The 24793-nt window shown below is 39.6% G+C and overlaps 1 protein-coding gene across 2 annotated transcripts in view; it reads right to left on the reverse strand.

Annotated features, from left to right (window-relative positions):
- Positions 1–4617: 4617 nt before the first annotated feature.
- BRMS1L (breast cancer metastasis-suppressor 1 like) overlaps positions 4618–24793 on the reverse strand; it is a 39929-nt gene continuing 19753 nt past the window's right edge. The window contains exons 5-10 of one of the 2 annotated variants that reach the window (XM_006085826.3): positions 14544–14640; positions 12911–12994; positions 12158–12222; positions 10582–10621; positions 7600–7726; positions 4618–6181 (exon numbers count right to left, since the gene is read on the reverse strand). In XM_006085826.3, the coding sequence (XP_006085888.1) occupies positions 6064–6181; positions 7600–7726; positions 10582–10621; positions 12158–12222; positions 12911–12994; positions 14544–14640 (531 nt within the window). In that variant the 3' untranslated portion in view covers positions 4618–6063. Of the gene's footprint in view, positions 6182–7599; positions 7748–10581; positions 10622–12157; positions 12223–12910; positions 12995–14543; positions 14641–24793 lie in introns of both variants that reach the window. The other variant, XM_014453303.2, reaches the window with a different exon arrangement.

Consider the following 24793-nt stretch of genomic DNA (forward strand, 5'->3'; position numbering starts at 1 on the left):
TTCCCCCCTCAGGGCTGGCTGGCCTCCCTCGCCCTGCCGGCCAGCCCCGATCATGGAGCCAGCTGGCCAACCTCCCGGAGTCCCTCCCCCTGGCCAGCCATCCCCCTGATAGGCCTCTATTGCTGGCCAGGCCAAGGGACCCCTCCCATGCATGAATTCGTGCACCAGGCCTCTAGTATATGATAAAATTATAAAGAGTAATCATATCAGAATTCTTACATTTGTGTTCATTGTTTTAAACATGAACACTATTAAATGACTTTTATACATTAAACTAGAGGCCTGGTGCACAGATTTGTGTACCGGTGGGGTCCCTCGGCCTGGCCTGCACTCTCTCGCAATCTGGGACCCCTCGGGGGATGTCTGATAGCCAGTTTTGGCCCGATCCCCACAGGCCCAATCCCAATCCCTGCAGGCCCGATCCAGACAGGAGGGAGCGCGATCCTTACAGGCCCAATCCCGATCCCTGTAGGCCCGATCCAGATAGGAGGGAGCCCGATCCCTACAGGCCCAATCCCCATCCCTGCAGGCCCGATCCAGACAGGAGGGAGCCCGATCCTGTGAGTTGAGCATCTGTTCCCTGGTGGTCAGTGCGCGTTGCAGCCGCTGGTCAACTGGTTGTTTGGTCGTTTGGTCGCTTAGGCTTTTTTATATATAGATAGATATGGTTCCTGGCACATGGCAAACACTCAAATTGTAAGTATTATTATCACTGGCTGCCCATGAGTCAGGGGCCACTGGTCCAATACACTAGCCAAAATAGCAAAGCAAATGGTTTAGAAAGAAGTTAGAGAGGGCTGTGGGCCAGGCCTGCACAGCACATTAACAGAGGAGAGAGCTCAAACAATAGGCCACCAGGAAAAAACAGAGTGAACATTAAGATTATAGCAGTGTGTCCAGCACAATACCAGGAAGGGGGTACCCTCACCAGAGGAAGGTGACTACTGGTTTCTCCAAAATAAAGAAATCTTCTGGTGACAAGTTTGCTTTCACATTGATTTTCCTAGAAGGAAGGAATGTGCAACTAGCGACTTGAAGAGCGTCCTCCTTGTCAGTTACACTTCCCAGTGTAAGTGGACACTCAGCTGTCATTTCAATCCCCTGAGTTGGTCAGTCTAACTTCCCCAGAGCTGTCACCTCGGGGCATGTATCAGTTGCTTGGGCTGCCATAACAGAATACCACAGACTGGACGGCCTAACCAACAGAACTTGTTTTCTCACAGTTGGGGGGCTACCAGTCCAGAATCAGGGCGTCCAAAGCTTTGTTTCTTCTGAGGCCTCTCCCTTGGCTTGCGGATAGTTGCCTTCCTGCTGTGTCCTTGCCTGGTCTTTCCTCTGGTGTCCAAATTTCCTCTTCTTTATAAGGACATTAGTCAGATTGGATTGGGCCCCAACCCAAGAGCTTCACTTTAACTTAATCACATCTCTAAAGGTGCTATCTCCAAATACAGTCACATTGTAAGGTCCCAAGGGTGATGGCTTCAACACATGAATGCGGAGACACAATTCAGCTCACAACAGGACATACATATAAAGTTCAAGTTCCTGGGCCGATGAAGTAAAGGGCGAGACTCTGAGCCACAGTGAACAACAGGGGAAACTGCCTCAGTAATCCCACAAGAGCCACAATCCTGTAGTTCATTCATAAAGACAATATAAGGAACGTGCCTTTTCTCTACCCCGATTCTGAGCTTTTGTATTCTTTAAAAATATTTTAGACTTCCTTATCGTCAGCAAATAGTTTACATTCCAATTTGGCAAGAAACTACATAAACCCTAACTACTATATTCATTTATCCTACATCCATTTTCCTTATCTTATAACTTCATCTTAGTTCCATTTTAGTGTATAGGATTTACTGGGTCCAAAGAGAAAATTTTAGAAATAACAGCCAACATCCCTGTTCTTCTTTTTAAGTGACTATCAATGAGGTGTATGTACACGGCTGTCAGTGGTATTTGAGTTCTGAGTAACAATATGTATCTCAGAACAACTTTTATATGAGGGAGGCTGCAATAAAAAGTCCTTAGTGCCCAGCCTACCAAAATGAACAGTGAGAAAAGGGAGAGAATGAGGAGTATACCAATACGGTGTTAATAATTATTAGCAATAAATTGGGTTAGTTGTGATTGGATTTTTAAATGGGAGGTAGCAGGAAGGGGTGAACTGAAAACATGAAATACTGGGAGCTGTGACAGGAAAGGCCCTTAAGTTGATCCTAAGACAGAGGCTGACCTAAACATAATAGCAGCAACAGCAGCTACACCACACTTCGCAGATTCTAACAATCCCCCTAGGCCTTTTCACCAGAAGTCTAACAGCAAACTGCCAAAATATATTCTACAGTCATAGGTTTGCATAAGTTCACCTGAATAATATCAATATTATGAAATAGGTAGATGTAAATATTAAAGTTTTGAAAGTAAATGTGTTAAATCATAGTTTTTAAAATAAAAACTATAGAAGGTTTGTGAAAGTTGTAGGTTTGTGAAGAGAAATCTTGAGGGAGAGTTATATGGTTAAGCTGAATAATGAATTTAATTAGGTCAGTGAATTTAAACATCAAAAGTAAGTTAATACAGAGTTGGAAATTGTTGTTTTTTTTTCACTCTGTTAGAAGGACCAGGATTTTCCTGTATTTCTATAACCATGTCATTTTAAGTTTTCGTCATTTTGAAACAGTCATTGCCTTACTCTGATGCATTTGCAGATGTGTTATGTATTTAGAAAAATCCATGGAAAGAACTCTTATTCTAAATTACAGATTTCTAAAAATAAACTTTCAAATCATACCTTTAAACTGGACGAAGATGTATAATACTCTAAGGCAGGGGTGGGCAAACTTTTTGACTCGAGGGCCACAATGGGTTCGTAAACTGGACCGAGGGCCGGAACAAAAGCATGGATGGAGTGTTTGTGTGAACTAATATAAATTCAAAGTAAACATCATTACATAAAAGGGTATGGTCTTTTTTTTTTTTTTAGTTCTATTCATTTCAAACGGGCCGGATCCGGCCCGCGGGCCGTAGTTTGCCCACGGCTGCTCTAAGGAATAACTGAATTGACACTTCATCCCATGCCCCAAATCCTGGTACTGGAGGTCTCGTAATGTCCCCAGGATGCAACAATTCCATACCAAGAGGACGATGCTTCTGGCCCATCTCTCCTTTAGAAGAACCAGCTCACAATTTCTCTGTTCCAGTCTTGGATCCCATTCCCTTGTCGCCCTTAGATCAGGCAGGGAGAGACTTCCATACTCTACACAGGCAGGGACCATGACCTTCAGCAGCAGCAAACAGTTACTAAAGCCAGACTGTCCTCCCTCATCATCTCTAAAATATCTCAGGGAAGTTTTTGAGGAGGTAATGAGACAGGTAAGTCAGGACAAGTGGAATTAGGGAAACTGAGACAGATAGTTAAATAGCCAAGCAGGTTATAGCCATCTAGTAAATCGCAAAACCCTATCTTCCCTAACCAAAGACACTTGAGAGTAAATGATTCACAATTCTCCTCCCCAACCAGAGGGAGGAAAAGTGTACATCATCCTACTCCGGAAGACAGGTATCAGAAACCCAATTAGTGCCTTTTGGGCCAACCACACCCAAGGATGGACGAAGTCAGGGGAATATCGTTTTGGTGCAGCAGCATAAAGCTGATGAAATTTTATTGAGGTCCTCGTCTAAGACCTCCTCTACAATTCCTGCCTTTAGAAAATAGAAAAGAACCCTCCAGAGAAAGGCCCAGCGTGGGCTCTCTCAAGAGCATGCCCGTGCCTTTTTTTCCTCTCAGGCATGCATCTTTACTTTTCTCTCCTAACAAATCTAAAGGGTCCCTAGGAGACTTGCAACCAGCAGAGCAACGAGCAGCACCAGCTGGTCCCAAGCTAACCCCCAGAACCTGTCTCCAAGGCCCCCTTTTCTTTCAATTCCCAGTCAGCTAAAAGCAACCCAGCATGGCGTAGTCCTTTCCTCTAACGCAGTGATGGCGAACCTTTTGAGCTCGGCGTGTCAGCATTTTGAAAAACCCTAACTTAACTCTGGTGCCGTGTCACATATAGACATTTTTTGATATTTGCAACCATAGTAACACAAAGATTTATATTTTTGATATTTATTTTATATATTTAAATGCCATTTAACAAAGAAAAATCAACCAAAAAAATGAGTTCGCGTGTCACCTCTGACACGCGTGTCATAGGTTCGCCATCACTGCTCTGTCTCCAGACAGCCAAAGCAGGGCACCGCCCAGGCTCTGTTGCTTCTTTTACCCTAAGCCCTTCCTTTGTTTCACTGCCCTAGCTTTAATAAACATACTCTCAAAATAAATAAATTAACTAATAAATTAATAAATTAGTATTAAAACTTTCTATTTAGAATTTCACAACTTATACAGTATGCTTTTTTAAAAAGTAAAACATACACATATTTTAAAATTAAGTATAAATTAGCTATCTTCTGTGTCTAAATATGCCCCAATAGAGGCCAAATTGTGCTTTAGGGAAGCAAAAACATTTGTTCAACACTGTATCTATTAATGTAAATTGGTTCAAATCCTTCTTAGAAGTAGATTATAAATAACAAAAGAACTTATACACAAGTAATTCAAGACACTACAAATGACACTCAAACACATCTTTTTATTATATACTAAATTTAAAAATACAAATCTTATTAAAAATGCTTATGAAACATTGTATACATAAGTACTGTCAAATACTATCAGATTACGACATTATGTACATTTGCCACAGTTAATTAGAAACAGAACAAAGTACATAACTTTACTGATAATGAATTTCAGATGTCAAATACTTTAACATTTGGCAACTATGAAGTAGTGATCCACACAGGAAGCCGTTTGCAGAGGTAAAATAGTAAGAAAACAAACGGAATAATGCAGCTATGCCTGCCCTAAGTGGTGATAAGTAGATCTCTTCCTCATACTCTTAAGTCTCATTATAACAGACATTAAAGTGCACAAGACCACAGGAATACTTGATTTGGTTGTACCCTAATATACACTACAGCCACTGTGCTGCCACATTGAGGGTTTCGATTATTTGTACTGTTCCTGAGGTTTCAGAAGTTAATTTTGAATGTGGCTAAGAGAAGAGAGGCCAATACTTTCTAAATTGCACCAAGTGCCCTTAAAGTATAGAATTTAGTAGAAGTGTAGATAAAACTTCTAATTTGAGAATTCGAGGAAATTATCGCTGTCTATTTTGCCCTAGGAATAGAATTAGGATAAGGAACTACTTTTACCTCTGGAAAATGCTTACCAAAAATCTGTTTTGAAGATCAGAATGCACAGCAAGCACCACAATACTGTCAGTTACTGTCCACCACTTATGCTGCAGCATAAACACCTGCTCTCTAAAGGCTCACAAGAAATACACATAGAAGCATGTTATTACTTGACACTAATTTTACTAATTAACATTAAGTATCATTTGTAAAAATAGGTCACCACCATACAATCAAAGAAGAGGAGAAAGAAAGCTACTAGTCTACAAAAGTGCTCCTTTTAGCTGTCAAACCCAATAGCTTAATTTTGGGTAAAAAAGATTGTAAAGTAAGGCCATCAGTTCTAAACAAGCTGATAATGCCATATAGACATACATAAATATGATTAATTTCAATCCTGATTAAACACTAATATACTAGTACAAACCATTTATAAGAAACGTTTTATGAGGCTTATTTACAAACACATAATGAGTGACAAAGATATGGAAAATTTTAAAAAATGCAGATAAAATTAGCCATTTAGCAACACAGTTCACTAAACACAGATTTGCATAAAAACATTTAATAAGAAACCCCTACCATATACACCTATTGGTCATTGGACCTAAAAGGCAAATAAACGTAATGATCACAATTTAACATTTTTTCTCTTTTAGTAACATATCAGTATAAGGTCTACTTAGAATACCACCTACAAATACACAGTCTCTCATGATTCAGCGAGACTATTAAAGTCATTGAATACATTTTTACTCCCATGGCACATCACATTTGGTAACACTAATAAGGTAGATTTATATAACACTTAAATCATGATTATGAATGTTTAATTGAATATTTTCCTTTCTGTAGCTGTGAAATGTAAAGCTTAGATTTGCTTCCATCAGGCCTCTTAAACCAAACTTCATCATGGTTAATTGTTGTAATTACGGCACTAAAAAGGATTGGGGGGAAAAAAGGAATGAATGAATGAATCACAACATTCTTCCTCTACTCATTTCCGAGTACTAGCTATAAAATCGAAATAACTGGACGACAAGAGTAGATTCAGGTACACAATTGCCTTTTACCAGAATACTGACAATCATCTGGTCATGTTGTCAAAAATAGCACATCTAGCAACACCTAATAGATCATTTCCTTTCCTTTTCTAATACTTGGTAAGATTTATTATTGAATTATTAAATAAATATACATTGTCCCTACTCAATCCCCACCTTACCCCTCCACACCCCCCAAAAAACAGAGTGGAGCTAAAAACCACTACTTATATGATATTACACCTCCAACTCATCTCAGTCTTAGCTGTAGAAAATCTTTCAAATACTAATCCCTAATTCCCAGTGTTGAGCCTCTATGGTAATTGTACAGATTTTTTGGACACTACTCATCTCAATATAGAAATCTTTTTAAAAATAGATTTTTGTTTGTCTCCTCTGCTATTTCATCTTTTTAAACCACATTTATACTAAGTAATAGTAAACGTTTCCAAAGTAATAAGAGAAAGCCAAGAATCCAGGGGTATCATCTATAACCTAGTAATCAGCTTAATGAGCTTCTGAGAGAAGTTTCTATACATAATGCTCCTGGTATCCTAAAAATTTAAAGATGAAATTACAATCCAATTAAAACCACTGTATTTGGAAAATGAACATTCTATACTAAATGCAAGTTGAATATTCTATACTTTACTTACCACTGAAATCTAGAAAGATATTTTCTAATGTTAATGGTTACTACTCTGAGAATTATATCTTTAACTACTGAAAGAATTAAAGCAGTAATTAGCATTAATATTTTTCAAAGGTCACAACCAGATAAAACTTAGAAGGCTATATAAGTAAATTATATAAACTTTATTTAAGCCTAGACAGATTAAGTATTTTAAAAGACTATTTTCAGTTTTCAAGTTATACTTTAATTACTGTTACTCTTAAAGTTTTCATGCATTTTCCATTCCTTTCCTACTTTAATTGATCCAAATTCTTCCTACCCAAAATACTGTCACACACCAAAAAGAAAGGGGAGGATTGATAGACCCACACACTGTGGAAGCACACTGTCAAATGCACAATTCTCTGATTTAAAGGTCATCTACTGTAAGAATTAACAAATAGGATCTCTTACCTAGCTAAATAATTCCAAGATTTCCATTGTGCTAATGCTTGTGTTCATGAACTTACTATGCAACTCTGTTATATAAAGATTAACATGCTGTACACACATGCTAATCAAATGATATATTAAGAGAAAGAAAGGATCCACAGGCAACTAATTATGAATATACTATGGAGGCAGCAAATATTTATTAACAACAATGTTGTAAACACTGAAATGATAAAGGTGTTTTACCTTGTAGGACATTCATCTTTTTTGTCAATACATATTGTTTGTCCACGTATATACCATTCACCATCATAATACAATCTTCCCTCTTCAGATCTAGCACTGTGCAGATGTTTTTCAAGTTTCACAGGTGCTAAAGGGATCAGTTCAAAAACTGTTATATTAATAAGACACTGTCAGAACAAAAGTGCAGAACATTAAGAATTAACACCAATCCATGCATATACGGTATGTGAAAAAACACTAAAAATGTTTCTTATATAACAAACCTAAATCTAATAGAAATAAGAAAATTTAATTTCTTACTTTTTAAATGTAATTCACAAAATTTTCAATATAAGAACTAAACAAAGCTAAATAATGTACACTAAATCATCTATTAACTAGGCAAGTGCCAGAAGGAAAAGCAGGACACTATCAATTACTAAGGCCAATTTTAAATAGGAGTTAAAATATCAATTGCCATGTTTCCATTGAAAATTATATTTTTCATATTTTCTCCCCAGCAGCTGACAATTCCAAAGAAACAGAGTTTAATAGATATTCCAAGAGTTCCCAGACCTTTGATCCTAAAAGGGAAATGTCCTAAGTAGAACTTCCTTTTTTTTATGTCCTAGAAATGATTTGACATTAATCAGGTAAACTCATGCAGAGAAAAAATGTTCTTTATAAAAGAACATTGTCAAGAGTACACTATGAAGCAGACACCTCTTTATCATTCAAATGTCACCACCTCAGAAAAGTCTTCTCCGACCACCCTAACTCCTCAGTTAATCTTCATCACAACGTTATATTTCCTTCATAGCAATTATTACAATTTGTCATTATCTTGTTAATTATATCTTTTCATATATATTATTCTTCCTCCCCCAACAAATTCCTGGGGGTCCTTCTCTTGTATCGTTGTATTCCCAGAGCCTCAAGTAGTGCCTGATATGCAGAAGGTGTTCAATAAGTATTCATTCACTCACTCATTCATTCGTTTGTTCGTTCATTCATTCAACAAAATGATTTCTGAGCACTGTGACTGAAAGAAATATGATTCTGACCTTTGTGGAGCTTACAATCCTGTCAGGAGACAGATAAACATGTAAACAATAAATAAAAAATTACTAATTGTGGTAAGTGCCATGAAGAAAACAAACAGGGCACAATGCTACAGACAACAGAAATGGGGAGGAGACCTAAGCAATAGTATAGTAAGATCCTCAGAGGAATTCATGACTCAAAATGTAAACAACCTAGAGGTTTAGATAGTTACCCTGCCAGTTAATTTCTAAGGAAAGCATTTTAGTACAGTATTGCCAAAATTTCATGACCTAATAATAAAGTTTAAAGATTAATCCTTGGGTTAAATATAAAATAGAATTTGAGCTCTAATAGATTACTAGAGGCCTGATGCATGAAATTCGTGCAAGAGTAGGCCTTCCTTCCCCCTGCTGCCGGCACCTGGGACCCGGGCTTCCCTCAAAGCCCCGGCTTCGTCCAGAAGGACGTCCAGAAGGACATCCGGTCTAATTAGCATATTATGCTTTTATTATTATAGATTTTATCTGTTGTAATGTACTTTTTAGTATTTAAAACATGTATTTTAAAAATCTAGCTTCACTGTTCTTAGAAGAATTAGAAATTTCATATGTAGTGAAAGAAGGCATGAAAGAAAGTTATCCTAGACAACAATGTCCATCACTACTTTGGCAGTGATTTTTCTTTTCAGTATTTTGTGTTTTATTAATATGACTTTAAATGTAAATGTGGTAAACAATGTACAATAACATAATAGCATTTTTTTTCCTTAACAACTTATTTTTCCCCTGGAGTTAAAAACACTGTTTCTTGGGGTATTGGTATGATATGCTGATTGCTGAATTTTTTTATAATGTATCTATCACTAATTCATGTCCAGACTCTCCATAAGAAATATGTGAATCATTTTGTTATACACTCAAACATGTGAGGTAATCTGTATTTATTTGTGTGTGTGTGTGTGTGTGTGTGTGTTGTTGTTTTTTTCTTGAAAACATCTCTCCTGAAGGAATCTACAAAAGGCTAGCTATGATCAGGGCTTGTTGCAAAGTGACACTCTGGGATCCCTTCACAACCATGAGAATGTCCTCTGACTCATGTATGCTGAATCTCCTGCTTCCTGGGTGTCACATATTCCTCTATTTTCTCCTTTGCCTCTATTTTCTCCTTTGCTTGGTAAAACATCCTGATTCAGAGAGCCAACTGGACTTAGATTTGAAAGTTGAAAATGAAGAGAAACTACTAGGCATTGCCTGAGTCCTAAGGAATCATAATAAAAACTGACAATTTAAACATTCCCCCGGGTGCAGACACAGGTGAGCTGGTCCTCTGCTCAGGGCCTCACAAGGCTGCACTGGGGGTGCTGGTCAGGGCTGGAGGCCCTGGGTCCTCTTCTAGGCACATGGTTGTGGTTGGAACTCATTTCTTGTGGTTGCTGGACTCAGACCTCAACTCGGCAGTGATTTTCAGACTTTTAAAGAAGTCAAAAAAGTATAATTGGATATAAATTTTACTAAGGTATAGCAGATGTGTAAATCTTAGTGGTGTGTAAATTTTTCTGATGGATTACACTGCTAGCACTCTAATTTCTCTCCCAGAAAATGCAGGTACAGAAGAACTGTTGCCCACAATTCCAGAAGATTCCCGTGGACTCCAAACACCTCCCTTATAGAATTATTGGGCCCATAAAAAAAAAAAGACTAAATAAATACTTTAAAAATTACTGACCCACTATTATCAATAGTAATGTAGCTGAAACACTGAAAGAAGAAATACATTTCATTCAGAAATCTTGAAACTTTTATATGAGGCAAAGACTCCAGAGGACTCCTCATAATTTCAGGTATAGTGTGCACTGATGAAATGAAACCACTGACAGGGGAAGCTCTTTTGTATGTAGCTGACTTAACCCTGATTCAACAGTCTCCATAAAGATTTCTGAGCTCAGACTAAATGACTTACGTTCTGTCTTCACTCTGTGTGGACCCAGTGTAGCCATCGCCTAATTGAGAAAAAAAAAAGGAAGAAAGACGTTGTCTGAGTCCACAAAGTATATTTTGGTATCTATTTAACATATACAGTGACTACTGATAGATAAGCTCAATAACAAGCACAGTGAAATATAATCTTCAGCTCTTCTAATAAGTTGTTAATGTCTAAGACCATAAAGAATATATATGAGCCCTGGCCAGGTAGCTCAGTTGGTTAGACCATGGTCCAATACGCCAAGGTTTGCAGGTTCGAATCCCGGTCAGGGCACATACAAGAATCAACCAATGAATGCATAATAAGTGGAACAACATATTGATGTCTCTCTCTCTAAAAATCAGTAAATAAAAAAAGTTTTAGCCCTGCTTGGTATGGCTCAGTTGTTTGGAGTATGGTCACATGGCAGATTTGATTCCTGGTCAGGGCACATACCCTGGTTGAGGGTTCAATCCCTTGTCAGGGTGCATGCAGGAGGCAACAATCAAAGTTTCTCTCTCACATCAATGTTTCTCTTTCTCTTTTTCGCTCTAAAAAAATTTTTTTTAAGTTTTTAAATATATATATATATATATATATATATATATATATATATGATCTTTTCTCTGGGAAGTATTATTAATACCTGAAATAATCTCTCATTTTCAACTAAAAAGTTTGTAAAAATAGAAAAATTATTAAGGAAAACAAAAGCTCCACTTTCAAACAAGCACAGAAAATCCTAGAATTCTTGAATCTCTGATGACAAAGTGCAAAACATATAATAAAGGTTAAAATTTTCATTTTCATTCATTCAATAAATATTTATTGAGTGCCTTCTGTGAGCCAGGACCAGGCTAAGAACTGGGCACAAAATGGTTATTTATTATTACTTTGGGGCAACCTAGATAAATGCTTTTCTGTACTTTTACATATATTATTAATGACATTACTAGAGGCCTAGTGCATGAAATTCGTGCACTGGGGTGGGGGGGGTCCCCTCAACCCAGCCTGCACCCTCTCCAATCTGAGACCCCTCGGGGGACATCCCTCTCACAATCTGGGACTGCTGGCTCCCAACTGCTTGCCTGCCTGCCTGCCTGACTGCCCCCTAACCACTCCCCTGTTGGCCCGATCGCCCCCAACTGCCCTCCCCTGCTGATCCAGTCGCCCCCAACTGCCCTCCCCTGCTGATCCAGTCGCCCCCAACTGCACTCCCCTGCCAGTCATCTTGTGGCTGTGGGTGTCACCATCTTTGAGGGTGTGACAGTCAATTAGCATATTCCGTCCTTATTGGCTGTAGGCGCCACCATCTTCGTGACAGCATGAGGTTAATTAGCATATTCCCTCTTTACTAAATAGGATTACAAGAAAAAAACAAACTGAAGGAGTATTTCTCAAAATACTCCTTCAATTCACTGTTATCTGTATTAGTGTTAACTGCCTTAGAGAAACTGTGGTAAAGTAAAGTATATTTATAATAATCATATCTTAATGTACTAGTGAAAAACCATAGAATCTTAAAAAGTAAACTATAAAAATATACTTGTATTCCATTGCTTGTTAATCATACCTTCCGAATTGTTGTCCAGTCTTCAAGAATATCAAGGTCTTGTAGCATATAAACTATATATGGACGTTGAAAAGTCAAGGACATTTTAACTATAAGAATTTCACATTGTGAATTATACTTTCAAACTGTTGTTTTTCAAAGAATAGAATAATAATTTCTGGATATAATCCCTTGGCATGCTGATTTCTGACTTCAATTATTCTTCAAAAACCTTAGTACCAGGATAAATATATTACAATATTTCAGATGTTATTAACCATATTCTCTCAATTCTACATATATCCTTGTCAGATATAGCACCAACCTAGTCACTGTTTTGAAATGGGGGAAAAGTCAGGGAAAAAGGGTAGGGTACCATAAGGAATGCCAAGATTGCATGCACATATTAACTTAAAGACACTCCACATTGAGAAACATTAAAAAAAGTTAAAAAGCACACAAGAATTATGTAATTGTGCTATATACTAAACAGCTATTTCACATCAAAGCTCCTGTGAACTAAAAAGCCATATTAACTTCTGAAGTTGAGATTATAACTAAATTTCTATTCCTCCCCTGTCCCTCTTAATCTAAATTACTAGTATATTCTTATGCCTTTAATCAGTTTTATAAATTATCTTTTGCTTATTACAGATCTTGCAAATAAAGGCAATGTATACTAATAAAAGTTATAAAGGTATGTACAGTGCAAAAATATACATAAGGCAACAACCACAACAACAACAAAAACCCAAGAAATTCGGAAAAGGATATCTGAAACAACAACTGGCTTCTTTTTGTCAGGACTGAAAGGATCCTTCCTCTTTTTTCTTGACTGAAGCTCGTCATTCCACAGCTCTGGCAAGTAAATAAAAATTAAGTATTAGCTGATTCCTGGAGACCAAAGGAGGAAAAAGAGACTATAATTTCAAGGTAGCAAAATTTCATTGGCGGTTATGTATATGTGTGTAGATACGTGACTACGAGAATTTCATGAGCAGCTATATATTTATGAAGTTTTCTCTGCTTTTATTGAAGTAAAAATCAACTTGACACTTAATAACTAATAACTGGTCAACATATATCAGGCACTTTGTTGAATATACATGAATTGTCTCAACTAATCCTCAAAGCTACCTCTGAGGGAGGTATTCTCATTGCTTCAGTTTTACAGACAAACAGACCAATTAGAAAAGCTAAAGTGACTGTCACCCCTGGTCACCCTTGACTAGAGGTAATGGAGCAGTGGCATTAAGCTCAGCTTGTCTGACTCCACTATGTCTACTCTATACAAAGAAACAGAATTTGTAGAAAAATAAAATAATGCATATGCAAGAACTGTAGGACAACCCAGTAAGTAATCCATTTAGTGGAGAAAGCCTTTCCACAACACCCCTGAAAAAGCCAATTTCGCATTGGACTGATTAGCAAGTTTTTCCTTCATCTAAGACACAAATCTGCCTCCTTGTAACTTCTACCCATTTGTCCTAGTTTGTGTGGTTAGAGGTTTTTATTCCTTCTTCCACATGACAATGTTTCAAAACTTAGAGGGAATATATATATACTACAGCTGCCTTCAAAGCCTACTCCCATTATCTTCCAATACTATTCTCATAAAATAATAATATTCTTGCCCTGGCCAGGTAGCTCAGTTGGTTAGAGTGTCATCCCAATATACCAAACTTGTGGGTTCAATTCCTGGTCAGGGCACATACAGAAGCAACCAATGATTGCATAAATAAGCAGAACCACAAAATCAATGTTTCTCTATCTGTGTTTCCCTTCCTCCCTTCCTCTCTCTCTCTCTAAAAAATATCAGTAAGTAAATTTATAAAAAAATTATATTCTTACCATTCTTATAGTATATTATTCTTATTCTTATAGTTCCTGTCAAACTTCTATTTTGTCCCTTTTAATGTGCTCCATTTTCTACATCTTTCTGAAGTCTGAGTTCAAATCAAAGCAACAATCACAATCTTACCGATTGTTTAGAAGTTTCCCCTTCTCCCCTCTCATTAGAAGACTTCTTTTACATAACATTTATATTAGGAGAGGCAAGCCGCTACGGCTGCAAGGGCTGAGCTCCTTGCATGAATTTTGTGCATCGGGCCTCTAGTGCAGTGGTTCTCAACCTTCTGGCCCTTCAAATATAGTTCCTGATGCTGTGACCCAACCATAAAATTATTTTCATTGCTACTTCATAACTGCAATGTTGCTACTGTTGTGAATTGTAATGTAAATATCTTATATGCAGGATGGTCTTAGGCGACCCCTGTGAAAGGGTCGTTTGACCGCCAAAGGGGTCGCGACCCACAGGTTGAGAACCTCTGCTCTAGTGAGACATTATAATAAGTCAAAGGTTCAGTGTCACCTAAACTAAACATCACAGTCACATCATTCCCATTACCTGAGGTAATATCAATGCTGTGCCTGTCCTCTTCAAGCCTTCTGATCTTCTCCTCTAGTTCACTTTGGACTGTATCATATAACAAAAGCTTTTCACTCTAAAAAAAAAAAAGATTACACATTAGTAGAAAGGAAAATTTGGTCTATCTTAACTAAGAATACTAAATAACTTATTCTTAAAGTACTTTAACAAATGACGCTTTTGTTTGCTTTTTTATTCCAACTTAAGTATTTTAAAGATGAAAAGTCAAAATATGAAAGAAATAAAACCAGAAAATACAGAATCTAAATACAGATTTAACTACATGCAATTAAACTGCTTAAGGACATCTAAATTTGTATGTGATAATTAAAGAAGTTATTTACTTTATAAGAAACTCATAATAAGCTCCATGTCTCATCTTAAACATAAGCAGGTCCCACCTGTCACCATAATGGAGAACCTGTCCAATAAAGTATAACTTTATAAAATGGATCATATTTCCTCATTGGAACAGTAATTGGGCCTTTATTCCTCACTAATATCTCAGCATAATACTAAAATAGATTAATATACCACAAAGAGAAAGATTCAAGTACAAATTTTATAATAATTCAATTATAGTCAAAATCATAAAATTATAGACTAACTATATCCAAATCTTGCAACAAAACTATCTATGGAAGAATTGAGTGACTTGGTACAAGAGGCAAGGCTGTTTACTGGCAAATCAGACTAGAACCCAGGTCTACTAGTTCTAGTCCATTGTTGTTTTATATAGCACTGTACCCCTTATTTGAAAAGCCATAATGAACATATCTTTACATTCATTATATAAAGTACTTAAGACAGACTCCCAAGCCACTCACCACATGCTTATTGCTAGTAAGGATATTAGGCTATCTAATAAAAGAGAAACATGCAAATTGACTGTACCTTCGCTATGCCCAAGCCACGCCCACCAGCCAATCAGAGCGACTATATGCAAATTAACCCAACCGAGATGGCGGCTGGAAGCCACGGAGCTGGAGCAAGCAGGAGGCTTGGTTGCCCCAGCGATGGAGGAAGCCAAGCTTCTCGCCTGCCCTGGCCGGCTGTGGCCTCCGCTAAAGGCAACAAAGTTTCAATTATAGAAGATAAATAAATCCCAGATACTTGCTTCCAGCCAGCCTCCACTGGGAGCTTGGGTGGCTGGGGGCCGTGGCCAGCTTGCAGCCATCAGCCCCTCACCCAGGCTGGCCAGGCACCCCATTTGGGACCCCCTCACTGAAGGGGCTGTGGCCAGCCTGCAAACAGCCATCAGCCCCTCACCCAGGCTGGCCAGGCACCCCAGCGGGGAATCCCCACACTGAAGGGGCTGTGGCCAGCCTGCAAACAGCCACCAGCCCCTCACCCAGGCTGGCTAGGCACCCCAGTGGGGACCCCCACACTGAAGGGGCTGTGGCCAGCCTGCAAACAGCCATCAGTCCCTCACCAGGCTGGCCATACCTCATGGGGTGAGGGTCCCTGCTGGGGGTCTTGGCCAGCCTGAAAACAGCCCTCAGCCCCTCACCCAGGCTGGCCAGGCAACACAGCAGGGACCCCCACCCTGAAGGGGCTGTGGCCAGCCTGCAAACAGCCATCAGCCACTCACCCAGGCTGGCCAGGCACCCCAGCAGGAGCCCCACCCTGATCCGGGACACCCTTCAGGGCAAACCAGTCAGCCCCCACCCATGTACCAGGCATATAATAAAAGGGTAATATGCAAATTGACCCTAACAGCAGAATGACTGGGAATGACTGGTCACTATGACACACACTGACCACCAGGGGGCAGATGCTCAATGCAGGAGCTGCCCCCTGGTGGTCAGTGCGTTCCCACAGGGGGAGCTCTGCTCAGCCACAAGCCAGGCTGCCAGCTGCCAGCACAGCAGTGATGGCGGGAGCCTTTCCCACCTCCTCAACAGCACTAAGGATGTTCGACTGCAGCTTAGGCCTGGTCCCCGCTCGCAAGTGGACATCCCCCAAGGGCTCCTGGGCTGCCAGAGGGATGTCTGACTGCCAGCTTAGGCCCGATCCCCCGGGGAGCGGGCCTAAGCCAGCAGGTGGACATCCCCCAAGGGGTCCCAGACTGCGAGAGGGCACAGGCCGGGCTGAGGGACCCCCCCCCCCCCCAGTGCACAAAGTTTTGTGCACCGGGCCTCTAGTTGGGATACAACTAGATGATTATTTTGTAGAAGCGATTGCAGTATAGTTGGCTATGATTTCTTGTGGAAGGCACAGGCCACACCCAGGTAGACAGCATTGCCAGTGTCAATCATAAAGTCCTAGCTTTCAAGTTTGAAATTTAGAGTCTACACACGTTTGAAGATTCTCCTGAGTGGTAGGGAAAAGATGACTTTTGTGAATTTGAGGCAAAGCAGGAGTTAGTAGGAAAGCAAAGCTGAAGATGACAAATACTAGATCTCATGAAAAATTATCTCATGGCAGGCTACTCTCTGTTTACTTCCTTTTACTTGTTCCCCAGCCATTGGTAAAGTCTTATGAAATATTCCAGCCTCTTCTAAATTGTGCTACAAGAATTGGAAAATATTATGTCAGAGAAAAAGGGAGAGCAGACCCCACCACCGTGTATGTGACAGCTATAAATAGATCCAGATTCTCTAACTAAAGATGACTCTAACTATAGAGCTGAAGTGGTAGGGCTTTTGTTAAGACTATGAGAGTTTAACTGGTATGTTCTCTTCTTTCTCCTGATAAGTTTGCCCTTGGCCAAGCAGAAACTCTAAAATAAATCCACTAATCATTTTTTACAATGAAAAAAAAAAGTGACAATGCGACTGAAACGTTTGAAGCTTTGGAAGCATCTCTAAAGATATTATATGTGTGTTTTAAAGCTTATGATCCTATTCTCGTTCTTATTTCTTTATTCTTCCCTCCCTTACCCCGAACCCAGTAAGAGTCTCAAAGAGCTTCCTTGAGGATAAAAGAAAGTCATAATAGAAAAGAAAGGGGAAAAGAAAAGAAAGGGGCATCCAAACTCGAATTGCTTAGGTGCCCATAGAGACTTCTGTTCAACAGGTAATTTAGCTTTTAAAGGCACTACTTATATATTTGGCTTTAAGACCCCCACATGCCTGCAATCTTCACATATAGATTGAGTGAACCTGCTCCCTGAGCCCTTTCCTAGGCTGACACCTATGCTGTTTCTCATCAGGGCAGCTTCAAAGAGTGCAGGAACGTAGCTCCAAGTTTCCATTTTTGCACTGGTCTCAACCTGGCCCATGTTCAGAACCAGCTTCCTTTTGGCAGTTCCCTGACTTGGGCACTTCACGGGTTTCAGCTTCCTTCAGGACTCTCCAGTCCTGGGAGATTTTTGAAGGACTAGCATTACCAGAGAATGAAACATATTACAAGGCTATCATCATTTTTTAAAAGTATACTGCACTGCAATAAAAAGATAAACAGAACGGCCTTGGCTGGTATGGCTCAGTTGCATGGGCACCGTCCACTGCACTAAAAGGTTGCTGGTTCAAGTCCCAATCAGGACAGGTGCCTGGGCTGCAGGCTCCATCCCCTGTAGAGGGTGTGCAGGAGGCAGCCAATTGATTTTGCATTCTCTCTTCTCCATTCCTCTCACTCTAAAAAAAATCAATAAACTATAACACTGCTGTGTTTATTTAAGAGAGAAAAAGATAAGCAGAATAGAATTTAAAAGCTCAAAGAGCCCTAACCGGTTTGGCTCAGTGTTGGCCTGCGGACTAAAGGGCCCCAGATTCGATTCCGGTCAAGGGCATATACCTTGGTTGTGGGCACATACCCAGTAAGGAGTGTGCAGGAGGCAGCTGATCGATGTTTCTCTCTCATCGATGTTTCAAACTCTCTATCCCTCTCCCTTCCTCTCTGTAAAAAAATCAATAAATTAAAAAAAAAAAAAAAGCTCAGAGAACAGCCCTAGCCAGTGTGGCTCAGTGGATAGACTGTCGGCCCATGCACCGAAGGGTCTAGGGTTTGATCGCCGGTCAAGGGCATCTACCTGGGTTGCAGGTTCGATCAAGGCCCCAACTGGAGCTCATATGGGAGGCAACCAATTGACATATCTCTCTCACATCCATGTTTCTCTCTCTCTTTCTCTCTCCCTCTATCCCCCTCTCCCTTCCACTCTCTCTAAAAATCAATGGGAAAACATCCTCCAGTGAGGATTAACAAAAAAACAAAAACAGAAGCTCAGAACAGACCCTAATTCAGGGAAATTTTAGTATATGATTAAGGTGACTTTTCAAATCATCTGGAAATCTGATAATAAATAACAACAGAAATGAGTTCAACTATATACAGAAAAAGCTCAGGAGTCTATGTCTCACATTATACATGAAAATAAATGGACTACAGAGTTAAATTTACAAAATGAAATCTAAAAGAACTAAATGAAAGATAGTGACTCTTTATTTGATGTTGGGATAAAGGAAGCCTTTCAAAACACAAAAGTTAGGAGAAACCATAAAGGAAAAGACTAATACATTTAATCACATAAAAATCAAATTTAAAAGCAAATGAAAGTAAAATGGCAATAAAAAACTAACATGATTAAGGCTCAATAACCATAAGATGGCATTATACAAGCATGGCTAACTCAGCAAGACAACATAAATACTACCCATCCCCACTGCCAAAAGAGGCCAAAATGAGAGAGAAAAAAAACACAAATGGAAATTAAAATGTGCACTATGTGATATTATTTTTCTCTTAGCAAAGTTTTATTTTCAATTATAACCCACAATGTTGACTGATACTAGTATACAAACTGATCCAATTACTTGGGATAGCAATTTAAAAACAAGTATTAAGGGGCTTAATGATTGTATCCTTTGATCTAATAATTACACTTTGAGATTCCATCCTAAGGAAATAACAATCTCAAACAAAGTTGTATGTAAAAGGATGCTAATGATGGCATACTTGCAATGCAAAAATTAGGAAAAAATAAAATCCAATGAGAGTATTGGCTACATGAATTATTGATATCCATATTATTGCTCTGCAGACAGTAAAAATTCAGAATTCAAAAAGCAGGGAGAGACTTCTAGGGTAACATTACAAATGAACACATATCACAAACTGTCTCTTCCCTAAGACCTAATGAAACGTACAAAATAAATCAACAAACACCTGCAGTTATCAAACAAAGGGATGGGCACAATCGCATTGCCATGATCTCTGAATATGGTAACTAAACTAAGATAGAACCCCAAGGTATGTACTACATACACTATACGCAAGTGTGCTCTTTGTAAAGAAAAAAATGTGAGTAAGGAGCAATTATTTGGAAAAGTCTGAGTACTTTCTACTTCAAATCTTAAAAGAAATGAAGTGGAATCTGGATAGTTAGTCCAGGGGAAAATACATTCAAGCCTGGAAAGCAGAAGGCCCTCCTTATCACATTATGCTCATAACTGAAAGTTGAATAACATTCTTAACCCTTTGCACTCCACTGTCCCCTCTCAGGGGACATCGGAATTCTAGCATATCACTCGGATGTCCCCTCTCAGGGGACATTGCAGTTTATTAGTGATTACGGGGAATTGAGTTGTTTCAACGCAACTTTTTGAGACATGCATGTTTCCCTGAAGTTTTATCTTGAAATGGCACAAGAAATTAAATCAAAATATCGTAAAATTACTAAGATATATACAAGAAATGTCAGCGGGTTTTGTGTCGGATTAAACAATAAACTACATATTCCCGATGTGGGACAAAGAAAACGGGACTGCATTGTGTGTTCTAACAGGAAAACACCTGGTGGCAGGCGTCAAACCACTTATTACTGTCAAACATGCACTAATCAGCCTGCAATGCATATTGGGGAGTGTTACAAAACTTATCATACTGTACAAAATTATAAACAATAAAATATTGTTTTTTTTGCAAATATACATTCCTCGATGTCACCCAATTCATATAAGTCCAATATCATTATAATACATTACTTGGTTCCAAAATTATACTAAATAATACGAGGGTCTGTAAATGCACATTTCCGCCGCAAAGTAGCGTCGAGTAGCTGGTAGCCAATGTCCAGAATGGTTCGGAGTGCAAAGGGTTAAAGGAGCAAATACTTCTAGCAGCTGGTAAACTCTGAAGGATGGAGCAGGATGGAGTGGGAGCACAGGGGACCGAAGGCTGGAAGGACTGCTCCCTGGAGGGAGGACACCAGAAGAAAATGGCACTCATGGATTATCTAATGCATTCAATCACATGGAAAATGGCATTAGAAAACCTTCACAGATCTACTGGAGTCTCTGGGAAGAATTGATAAATACAGAGAAAACTAACAAACAATAAATTAAACCATTATTAATTCCAAGGTTTAAAAAAATAGTTGTACATGCCCAGCTGGTGTGGTTCAGTGGTTAAGCATCAACCTATGAACCAGGAGGTCACGGTTCAATTCCAGGTCAGGGCATGTGCCCGGTTGCGGGCTCAATCCCCAGTGGGGGATGTGCAGGAGGCAGCTGATCAATGATTCTGTCATCATTGATGTTTCTATCTCTCTCTCTCCCTTCCTCTCTGAAATCAATAAAAATTTATTTTTAAAAAGACAGATTAAAATAGATTTATTATAAATCAAATCATATGCTATTTATAAGTAATACACCTAAAATAGATGGCCAGAGAAATGTTGTTGTGAAAAAAGGATAGACAAACCTTCCCTCAGGCAAATGCCAGGCCAAATACAAATAGGGCAGCTGTTTTAATTATCAGACAAAGTAGTCTTTAAAGAAAAATAATTGTTACAGAGAAAGCAGAAGGATAAAATGTAACATTTACTAACAGATATAAAAAATTCTAAAAATGTATGATTCTGATAATATAACATGTACTAGTATATATACATATATAACATATATAAAAAACTGATAGAAATAAAAGGAGAAATTACAATAGCATCAAAAAGAACAAAATACTTAATTAACTAAAGAAAGAACTGTACACTGTAAACTATAAAACAATAATGAAATGAAAGAAATTAAAGAAAACATATCAATGAAAAGATATCCCTTGTACACAGGTTGGAAGACTTAATATTGTTACAATGTTCATATTACCTAAAGTGATTTATAAATTCAATGCAATCTCTATCAAAATCCCACCCAGCCAGTGTGGTTCAATGGTTGAGTGTCGACCTATGAACCAGAAGGTCATGGTTCAATTCCAGGTCAGGGCACACACGTGGGTTGTAGACTCGATCCCTAGTGTGAGGCGTGCAGGAGGCAGCCAATTGATGATTCTCTCTCATCATTGATGTTTCTATATCTCTCGCTCTCCCTCTCCCTTCCTCTCTGAAATCAATAAAAAACATATATTTTTTAAAAATCCCAATGGCATTTAAGAAAAAAATCCTAAAATTCATATGGAACCACAAAGGACCCCCGAATACTAAAACAATCTTAAGAAAAAGGAAAAGAGAAGAACCAAGATGGCGGCATAGGTAAACACCTGTACTTGCTGCCTCTCACAACTACATCAAAACTACAACTAAAAGACAAAACATCAATCATCCAAAACCACTGGATGAGTGGAAGTTCTACACTGGCTGCGTGGAGGTTATACAACCAGGGGGAAAGAAAAAAGTGCATTGAGACTGGTAGGAGGTGCGAAGGTGTAGAGGCACCCACGAAATGGGCTGGCAACTGGGTGTGCTGTTGTTTTTTTTCAATCAGGAGGGAGATACAAGCTCCCGCTTGCTCTGAACTCCAGTTCCGGGTGAGACTCTGGGGACCCAGACTCATACAGGGAAAAACTAGACTGTCTGGCATCGGGCCAGAACACAAGGTGGCTTTCTCTCAGATGTACTCACAGCAATCACTGTTCCTGCATGGGGGTGCGGAACGCGGAGACGTGGGGACCTCTCTGATGCAGGGCCGACTGGCAGCCATTGCTGTTTGCTCCGCCCTGGTGATTCCCAGAGACCCCAACCCACCCAATTTACAACCCCACCCAAGCTGTGCACAGCGGCTTTTGCATATGAATGGCCTGTCCTTTCGCAGCATAAAAACTAACAAACTGCGGCTGGGTCAGAGAGCTCCAAAGCTTTCAAAAGAAGGCCCAAGGCTCAGCAGCAGCAGCCGGCCTTGCTTCACAGCTGGGCCTCATCTGGGCACTTTCAAACCCCAAACAAAGAGGAGAAATCTGAAGATCTCTCTGTAGCTCCTGCTGGGTGGCCTCAGGGAGTGGTTGACTTTGCATCTCCTTGGAGATCCAAGAGCCAGTGTACCCAGTGGTCAGTGTGAGACCATACCAGATTACAACTTTTCACGTCCATAAGAGACACACTCAAGGGGCAGACTCAGTAAGCACCAAAGCCCCACTGAAGCAAGTCCTGCCCCATAAGGGTGTCTCAAGCACAGCAGTTCTTCCATTGTAGGCACAGCCGGTCTTCACAACCAATTGGCCTGGGGGTCATTCCTCCCAGTGATACCAACAGCAATCAAGGCTTAACTACAATAGGACTGTGCACCCAGCCCACAAACGAGTGCACCAAGAGTGTCTACCTCAGGTTATTGGGGAGGCTGAGCCACTGGGCCCTATAGGACACCTACCACACAAGGCCACTCTATCAACACAGGGAAGCAGTCAAAATGTGGAGACAAAGAAACAAGTCACAAATGAAAGAAATGGATGAAAGCAAAATACTGGATATAGAGTTCAAAACCACGGTTATACGGTTACTCAAGAGTCTTCTAGCCCTGACCGGTTTGGCTCAGTGGATAGAGCATCGGCCTGCGGACTCAAGGGTCCCAGGTTCGATTCTGGTCAAGGGCACGTACCTTGGTTGTGGGCACATCCCCAGTAGGGAGTATACAGGAGGCAGCTGATCGATGTTTCTCTCTCATCGATGTTTCTAACTCTCTATCCCTCTCCCTTCCTCTCTGTAAAAAATCAATAAAATATATCTAAAAAAAAAAAGAATCTTCTAGAAACCTCCGAGAAATTTAGTGAGACCCTCAAGGATATGAAAAAGGACCAATCAGAAATTCAGCATACACTGACTGAAATAAAGAATAATATACAGAGATCCAACAGCAGACTAGAGGATCCCAAGAATCAAGTCAAAGATTTGAAATACGAAGAAGCAAAAAACACCCAACCAGAAAAGCAAAAAGAAAAAAGAATCCAAAATATGAAGATAGTGTAAGGAGCCTCTGGGACAGCTTCAAGCGTACCAACATCCAAATTATAGGGGTGCCAGAAGAAGAGAGAGAGCAAGGTATTAAAAAACCTATTTGAAGAAATAATGACAGAAAACTTCCCCTACCTGGTGAGAGAAATAGATTTACAAGTACAGGAAGCGCAGAGAACCCCAACCAAGAGGAATCCAAAGAGGACCACACCAAGACACATCATAATTAAAATGCCAAGGGCTAAAGACAAAGAGAGAATCTTAAAAGCAGCAAGAGAAAAACAGTTATCTACAAGGGAGTACCCATACGACTGTCAGCTGATTTCTCAACAGAAACAATGCAGGCCAGAAGGGAGTGGCAAGAAATATACAAAGTGATGAATAGCAAGAACCTATAACCAAGATTCCTCTACCCAGCAAAGCTATCATTTAGAATTGAAGGTCAGATAAAGAGCTTCACAGATAAGAACAAGCTAAAGAAGTTCATCACCACCAAACCAGTATTATATGAAATGCTGAAGGGTATTCTTTAAGAAGAGGAAGAAGAAGAAGAAGGTAAAGATAAAAAGTGTGACAACAAATACATATCTATCAACAAGTGAAATTAAAAATCAAGTGAGCCCTAACCGGTTTGGCTCAGTGGATAGAGCGTCAGCCTGCGGACTCAAGGGTCCCAGGTTTGATTCTAGTCAAGGGCATGTACCTTGGTTGCGGGCACATCCCCAGTAGGGAGTGTGCAGGAGGCAGCTGATCGATGTTTCTCTCTCATCGATGTTTCTAACTCTCTATCCCTCTCCCTTCCTCTCTGTAAAAAAATCAAAAAATATATTTTGAAAAATCAAGTGAATAAAAAATCTGATGAACAGAATAAACTGGTGAATAGAATAGAATCAGGGGCATAGAAAGGGAGTGGACTGACAATTCTCAGGGGGGAGGGGGTGTGGGGAGTGGAGGAAGAGATTGGACAAAAATCTTATACCTATGGGCGAGGATGGGGGGGGGGTAAGGGCGTGGGGTGGGAACCAGGTGGAGTGGAGCTATAGGGGTAAAAAGGAGGAACATTTGTAATAATCTGAACAATAAAGATTTATTTAAAAAAACTGAAGGCCTC

Source organism: Myotis lucifugus, unplaced genomic scaffold (genome assembly GCF_000147115.1).
Source record: "Myotis lucifugus unplaced genomic scaffold, Myoluc2.0 scaffold_22, whole genome shotgun sequence".
Lineage (NCBI taxonomy): Eukaryota > Metazoa > Chordata > Mammalia > Chiroptera > Vespertilionidae > Myotis > Myotis lucifugus.